The 8,267-nt window shown below is 38.9% G+C and overlaps 1 protein-coding gene across 3 annotated transcripts; it reads left to right on the top strand.

Moving 5' to 3' along the window:
- The first annotated feature begins 1,365 nt into the window (after positions 1-1,365).
- On the top strand, positions 1,366-5,967 carry srsf2a (serine and arginine rich splicing factor 2a). Of its 3 annotated transcripts, XR_006106876.1 has the most exons (4): positions 1,366-1,924; positions 3,193-3,550; positions 5,134-5,226; positions 5,703-5,967. XR_006106876.1 is itself a non-coding variant. In XM_042508168.1 (3 exons), exons 1-2 carry the CDS (start codon positions 1,563-1,565, stop codon positions 3,524-3,526), a joined length of 696 nt encoding a protein of 231 aa, XP_042364102.1. In that variant the 5' UTR covers positions 1,366-1,562; the 3' UTR covers positions 3,527-3,550; positions 5,134-5,967. The 3 variants fall into 3 exon arrangements, 2 of the variants coding, with proteins under 2 accessions (XP_042364102.1, XP_042364103.1); XM_042508168.1 differs by having other exon boundaries at positions 5,134-5,967; XM_042508169.1 differs by having other exon boundaries at positions 4,571-5,967.
- The last annotated feature ends 2,300 nt before the right edge of the window (positions 5,968-8,267 follow it).

Below are 8,267 nucleotides of genomic sequence, written 5' to 3'. Positions count from 1 at the left end.
ACGATTCGTTAGTACAGGGAACGTAACTCCCCAGCTAACAGGGAACGTTCCCACAACATTGGCTTCCATCACCTAGAAGTTGCAATAATGTTTAATAAACGTTTTTAATATAATGTTCAAAGAACGTTTGAGGATGTGTATCTTTTAAATAATGTTGCTTTAAGGGTAAATGCTGACTAAGACATAATATTGTAACTGTAACGTTCTGAGTATGTTTTGGTGATGTTGAGAGGTGACAAATCATAGAATGTTCTATAAAAAAATGTTCCCGTAATGTTACATGAGAACAAAGGAAGAACGTTTTTAAAGCAACATTCAGAGCATGTTACTGAGGACTGAGATTACACTTTTTTAAAATAAAAAATTAAATGTAATGTGATGTGTTAACAAACAAAAAAACCCAACAAAAATTAACATTTTTTATGTTTACAGAAAATGTTACCTGAACTTTAAGAAGAACGTTCTAAGAACTAAAAGAAAACTATCTACTATCTACTACTAATCTCGTCCAAGTTTGTCAAAGTATTTTTTGCTTTGGACCTAGTCCAATGTGGTCTAGATTTTAAAAATGCAGTAAAGTTTTTTTTCTTTTCTTTTTTTTTTTACCTCTTTATAAAGTTGTTATTTTTAACATTCTTTCATAAACTCTCATTTGTATATTCTTTCAAACAATGTATTGATTGATTTTTTAAGAAAAAAAATGTTTTAAAAACTCAAAGAAAATTGTGCGTAACATGAAACATCATTGTGAAGTTCACAGGAGAATATAAGCTTTACAAATATGAAATTGTGCTTTAAATAACCTTTAGCCTCTCTGGGATGATCTTGTACAGATTTGACCTAGGTATAGGCCCAGTGGTTTGGGATGTGGACCTGGCCTAAAAAAAAAATGAAAAGCAGTGAAATCTCCCTTTTCTGCATTTTCACAAATAAAATAAGTGTTTCACAAATCTGAAATTGTGTTCAAAGTTATCTTTAGCCTCTCTGTGATGATCTAGCTCAGATCTGACCCGTTTAAGTATTGTGTATTTTGATCTGGACTTGGTCTAATATGTTCCACATGTGAAAAAAAATCTCCTTTTTGGTGTGTTCTCACAAATAGATTAAAGGTTTTAAAAATGTAAAAGTGGGTTTCAGACAGCGTTGGTGCTTTACATTAAATGTTTAACATGCTTTTACAACACTAAAAGGTACAAAACATTGAGGATCTTTCGCTACTGCAGCTTTAGCTACGAATCGGAAGCGAACTTCAGCGTCTAGGTTAGCGACGTCTCCCAGGCAACAGGGGGCAGTGTAACGGTTTTGGAACACTCGAGCAACCAATCGGAGGAGGCCACCGCGAGCGCAAAGAAAGGGGAAGAGGAAACTTTGTTGCCGCCATTTCACGTGAAAGCAGCGCGCGGCCGAGACGACAACTAGTGCCAAACAATCAACAAAATCAGCTACATTTTGAACCGAAAACGCCAACGGAGGATTTGCAAACTAACCGTAGTCGTTTAGTTAACGGTACGGGCCAACGGGTTTTGACTCTAACCGCCCGGCTGTGCTAGAAGGCGAAGAAAATGAACTACGGCAGGGCGCCGCCGGACGTTGAGGGGATGACCTCCCTCAAAGTGGATAACCTGACTTACCGGACTTCTCCGGAGACTCTGCGCCGAGTCTTTGAGAAGTACGGCCGTGTGGGTGATGTGTACATCCCCCGGGACAGGTACACCAAGGAGAGCCGCGGATTCGCCTTCGTGCGGTTCCTCGACAAGCGTGACGCCGAGGACGCCATGGACGCTATGGACGGCGCGCTGCTCGACGGACGGGAGCTTCGGGTGCAGATGGCCCGCTACGGTCGACCCCCGGACTCCATGTACAGCCGGAGAGGAGCTCCGCCGCGCAGATACGGAGGAGGGTACGGTGGACGAAGAAGCAGGAGGTAAATACCGGTGTTATTGGGTTGTGGGGCTCGTTTATGTTACGTTGTAGAAAACGAGCACATGGTTCAAAGCGAAACTAACCGCGCTCGCAGTAACATCTCGCTTGTTTTCTGAAGTCTCATTATGTAAATAATATTTCTCAAATAATAGCAATGCGTTAAATCAACTATACACAAAAGTAATAAAAAAGCTTTTATACACAGTTGTGATATACTGCAGCGACCAGTGTGTTAACTGTTAACCCTTCATAAGCTTTCACAATCAAATTGATGCGATTTTCTGGAAATTTTATCTTTTTTTGTTTAAACGTGATTGCAATTTGGTGAGAAATGTTCTACAAATTTCATGAGATCAGTATATTTAGAAAATTATTTTTAAAAAGGTAGACAAAACTCTCTACGGGAGAAGGAAGACACTATGGAAAAATTAGATTTAAAAGTATCACCATTACGCATTAAAAATATTTTACAGAAGTAATGTTTATTTTCGAGTCCTGTTTGTCTTCTCCATTTTTTAATTTTTTTATTTATTTGTTTTTTGTTTTTAACTTATTTTCAAGTACTTTTAGAAAGTAAATGTACTTTTTACTAATTTCTTACTAGATTTGGGGTTATTTCCTCAAGGAATGCACCATTATAGCTGCACATCATCCTTTTTGACAAAAATTATTATATAGGTAATATCGCAACTACAAATTAAAGTTTTGATAGACCAAGAAGATAATGGCAACGATTGTTTTTTTCTGTCCACTAGAAACAATAAAATGCTGCGAAAAATTTAATGAAGTGAGATTAACCAACTAAAAACTAATTTTTATTTTACCCTTAAAATAGGCAATGGAATATATCAAAACATATCATCATAATAATACTGTATTGAGATAAAATTGTATTTGGGGGCCTCGATAGTTCCCACCCTTATTAAAGACATTTGTTACTAGCCAAATGATATTTTAAATGCCGCTGGCAGGTTTCAAACTTTGCATTATGAACTGAACAATATCCTTCAGAATAAAAAGAACTCAAAGTAAAAGTTAACATAACATTTAATGAAAATCATATTCTTTAGAAAAATAAATCTTTAGAAAACATGCCAGATTTTTACATCATTTCCATTGGTTGTGCTGATTATCGAGGGCAGCAGCGTTAAATCAAGTAGTTGACTCGTTTTGCACATCCCTAAATTCAGTGTGTGCTCTTCAGATTACATTTATCAGTTTTTGGTTTGTGCTTTTTGCCAACTAAAGTGTTTCTCCTGTTCACCCCAGCCGTTCAGCCAGTCCCCGTCGCCGCAGACGAAGCAGAAGCCGCTCCAGGAGCAGAAGCCGTTCCCGATCCAGAAGCCGCCACCACTACAGCCGCTCCAGGTCTCGCTCCGACTCCAGATCGAGGTCAAGGTCCAGATCCAAGTCCAAATCCAAGTCCAAGTCCAAATCCAAGTCCAGGACCCCTAGACGAAGCAAGTCAAAGTCTCCCTCCAGGTCTCGGTCCTCCAAGTCAAGGAGCCGAACCCCGCCTTCCAACAGAGGGTCCAAGTCCAGGTCTCGCTCCAAATCCAAGAGTAGGCCTAAATCTCCAGAGGGCAATGAAGCAGAGACATAATCCAGACGTGGACACGACATGACGGTATTCAGGGGAAAGGGAGGGTTACTGTGACTGTTTTCTGTCATCACTGGGGTTAGTGTTCTGCAGTCTTTGTGCTTCGTTAGTCATTTGCAAACAAGCAACAAAGTCTCCAGAATCCTCAATGTTTTTTTTTTAAATTTAAAATAACTTGGGGACTGATGTTTTCTGCAGTCCGAGCTCTGTGTGTGCTTTACTTTGCCTGTCAATCTAAAGCACACACAGGCAGCAAGAAATGTTGGCTGTTACCTAATGTATCATATATTTTTAAATGGGGTATATAGTAGGGGTGTAAACCACCAGATTCATCACGATACAATATTATATCGATTCTTTAGACAACGATACGATACCTGCCGATATCACGAAGTCTGCTACAGTGCCATTTCGATTCTGTTTGGTTTAGGGGCCTGCGATCGGTATGATTCGATATTATACGCCCATTTAACACAGCGCCACGTAGGAAGCTGCCGCCCCCATTATTTTCTGCGTTTAGCAAAACATACGCAATTAAATGAGGCGTTTTTTTATATTCGTAGTTTCAATTTACGCAATTTTAGGATTAATGGAAACCTGCCTAATGTTGCCGTGCTGCTGAGAGAAGTTAAGAGTGAGATGCTGAACCAGGCAGGTACACTGTCGTTTATCTCGTAACGTCATTGTGTACGTATGCCGTGCTTTGTCTGTCTACCTGTATTTTCACCAAAATGGCAAACATTTCCACGCTGAGCAAACAACTTAATCGTCGTCAGCTTTTTCCTGGCTGCTCGCCATTATCTGTCTGTTTGACATTGACAGAATTTCAAAATAAAGGCGTACCCTAAAGACGCCGACATGGATAAGGTGCTTTTAACTTTACATCAGTCAAATCGCATCGTTGTTCATCGAATCGATATGTATCGATCCAGATTGATGGATCGTTACACCCCTAGTATATAGTGTGTATGGGAGGGACGTTGGGGTGCTTCACTCAAAAAAAAAAACAAAAAACGTTCATCTAAATGTGGAATTCTTTCCTCCAAGCTGCGGAGTCCTGTTTGCAAAGAGAGGAGGAGAAGGAGGAGGAGATGGGGGTGTGGCAGTGTGAGAGCAGTTAGTGTGTGACCCGCCCATGTGACCTGCCTGTTTGCTGAGAGCGATGGCAGTTGCTAAGGAGCAGGTCACCAAGGCAACGGTGGTTGCTATGGAGCAGGTCGTCATGGCGGTGGTTCGGGCTGTCAGTTGGTGTATGAGGTGGTGTGGTGAGGTACGTTCGCGGGGATCACAGGCAGATGCACTGAGCACTGCACCCACCTGTGCCTGTGGGTTCCTCCGCCTCTCACAAAGGGAACCGAGGTTTGTTTTTCAAATTCGCCCGAGTGTAAGAGTCTTGTTAGAGCTAGTTTATTTTTGGGGAGAGGGGGGGGTCCAAGAAAGGAGTAAACAAATGTGAACATTATTAGAAATGTTAGGTAAAATACATGGAGATGGATGATTTTTGTAATTGTTAGTGGAAAGAAGATGAAAGCATTTTGAATATCAGCTGCAGGTTTTGACATCGCCGTCTCGTTTTGCCGTGTTTAACTCCGCTCTGTCTTTCCTTCCAGATCTCAGATGATTGAGCCTTTGCTGAGGACATCAGGAAGAGTCTCACATTGAGCAAGTGGACTCCACTATTACCACTGAATGCAGACTGAAAGGTTATTGGAACTTGGTCTAAAATGTTTTAAATTTGACTTAATTTACACATTCTGTAACTTTGACATGGTCACTGTTTGTAAATTTGAGCGGTTTGAAAGGGATTTGTTAGGTGTTTTTTTTCCCCCCTCATTTACACATTTGTACTTCAATAATTTTTTTAAAAATTAATATAGATTTCATTTATTGAAATCTCTTGTTTAATTCTAGATGGATATGAATGAGTTTTATTTGCAGGCAGTCATGTTGGATGTTGAAAGCCTTTACAGCTATGTTATACCACTCTGAAAATAAAAAAAAAGGCTTACTGTACAGTGACATAAAAGCAAAACGTTAAACTATAGCTGTGCCGCTTAATTTGCAATTTGCTAATTGGCAGCATACATGTTCTTTTTCTGTCACGTCTCTATTTTCTGTCTGGTAAAAGTTGCTTTCCTATGACTCTAACCCTCTTTCTTGTGTATCTTTTGTGCACTAGGCGCAGTTGTGTAGCAGTTGAGTAATGCTGGTTAGCTGTTAAGATGCGGTGCAGTGCGGTGGTGACATGGTGTGGCGTGTTGCGGTGCTGAGTGCCCGGCGCTGTTCCGGGGCTCGACCCTCCGCTGCTGTTTGCCGGTTTGTAAGCTCACAGGTGTGGCAGATCATCCATCCTCTCCTGTCTTGTGAACTCTCCCTCTCTCCATGTGCTGTACAGATTCTCTCCTCTCCCTCCTTTTCTCTGTATCCTCCCTCCTCTCCCTTTTTCTCCCCCTCTGTGTTTTTTTTCTCAACTGTTGATAACTGGTTTTGCTCGCTTTTTTTTTTCTCCTTTTTTTAAATTGGGTCCACTGTGACTCTTAGTGAAGGGTTTAAAGGGCAGTCCAGGCTGCTTACTGAATTATGTTTGTCTATTTCATTCCTCTGTGAACCTTTCAAATGTCTTGTAATTGCTTCTGGTGAATGCTAATAAACATCTTAGTTGTTCAAGTCAAGTTTTGAGTCTTTGTCACATATACAATAATTATTGTGGAGCAATCCCAGTGAAATTCTTGTTTTCAGGCTCCCTTGAACAATGCTGAAGAGAAATTATGAATGAAAAAGCACACAGTAAAAATGACAGTCATGACTTTTCTCAAATTTTCCTACTTTGTCACATAATTGACATTTATGGCCACTAATGTTTGGTTAAAGTGACATAGATTTAAGCTTTTTATTCTAAAAATATTAAATGAAGGAGTAGATCATTTTCAGAATTTCTTAGCTGAAATATTTGCTGAAAATTGAGTTTGATCAATTCTAAAAATGATACATAATTTTAAATATCTAATTTGCAAATTATGAATATAGTTTTCTCATATTTTTCCCCTGGCTTTTTAAAAATAATTTTCTAAATCTACTAATTTCTTGTAATTTGTGGAACATTTCTTACCAAGTTGACCATTGCCTTTTTTTCCCATGTTTTAGAAAGAAATCAATTTGCTCAGGGTTCAAGGGTTTAAATATTTGTGAAAGGCGTCTGAAAGTGGCACAAAAAACAATACACATAAACACAAAAGTGATGTAGCTCCAGGTTTCAAAGGGTTAACTCTACTCTACTTGCTTATAGTTTATTGTCCACATTTTTTCATTCCAAAAGCTTTTTTTTTTACAAGCACAGTTGAAAATCTGACAGCCCCACAGCAGCTCAAACCGTATGCAGCCTATCAGACTGTGTCAAAAAGCCAGCAAGCGACCTGGCAAAAAACATAAACAAAAACAAGCAAACAACCAAACAAAACTGAACAAGCAAAAAACAAAAGCAAAAGTGGCAACAGCACCTACAAAAAAATAAAAAACCACAACCAAACAATGGACGAATACATACAAATTTGACTTAATAAATAAATAAATAAAAATTAGGATTAGAGGGTTTGGTCTTACAGATCGTAAAATTACTATCTACCTGCAACAGGTGAATTTATGTGCATGAGTAACTGCATGCTTTATCAAAGTAAAATGTTTTAATGTGGTAACTATTTCATCTGTTGTTTTCAGGACATGGTTACTAAAAAGGATTACGATATTGGGTTCTATTCATCTACTGTGCCTGTATTCATATAAAATACTTTTTCAAGTTAAGCTATTTTTAACATTGCATCATATGGAGCCAGATCAAGGTCCAAAGGTTTGTTAATTTGAAAAAAAAAAAAAGACAGAAAAAAATTTAACTGAAAGTTTTTCCACCTTGAATTATTACAAAAAAATCTGAAAGTGAAAAAAAAAGATCTGAATCTAAAAATATAAAATCCACAACTGAAATAGTAAGACCTTAAATATTAAATTATATGGCCTATAAGTGAAAATCAGTTTATTTAAAAGAATATCAGATTGAATCAAAATTATATTTAAATTGAAATGAACCTTTTCCTATACATTTATATTTTTAAAAATGTCACACACACACACACACACACACACACAATATATATATATTCAGGATCAAAACTTATTTTCAGTTGCAAATTTAATTTTTTTCAGTCTCAGAAATTAATATTATTGTTATTTTGAAATTAATAAACCTTTTGGCCTTATTCTGGCTCCATATAATTAGTCCAGTCTTGAATGTGTGAATCCCTGCTGTCTCTCCGTTTACACAAAATCAACTTTTTGGCAGCTAAAAAAAAAAAAAAAAAAAAAAAAAACCAGCAAAAGCTACAGACATCCACTTACGATGTTGTTGGTGAGACAATCTTGACATTATACAGAGGACAGGGTCACGCAGGTTTATTGTCCACATTAAATCCCCGGTGCAGACTGATTGGAAAGTGCGTCCTCAGGTGAGAACACCTGTACTCCTGCACCCTGCTTGACTTTATCAGCCTGCGCCTGCAGTACACGGGTCCTGTCACAAACCATTAAAGCCTCCGGTCTGTGCGGTTCACTCACCGTTGATGGGATTAACGGTAAAAGTTGAGAGCTGAGCACGTTGCAGAGTGACGTGCCAGCGCACCTGATCCGCCCGGCGGCGTGTAATGCTCTGCAGACACGGGGGGGCGGGACCGAGGATGTGACGTGCCGCTGGGAG

The sequence above is a fragment of the Plectropomus leopardus genome, chromosome 19 (genome assembly GCF_008729295.1).
Source record: "Plectropomus leopardus isolate mb chromosome 19, YSFRI_Pleo_2.0, whole genome shotgun sequence".
Taxonomy (NCBI): Eukaryota; Metazoa; Chordata; class Actinopteri; order Perciformes; family Serranidae; genus Plectropomus; species Plectropomus leopardus.
Note: the sequence above shows the minus strand (reverse complement) of the source record. Positions and strands in the feature narration are given on the sequence as shown.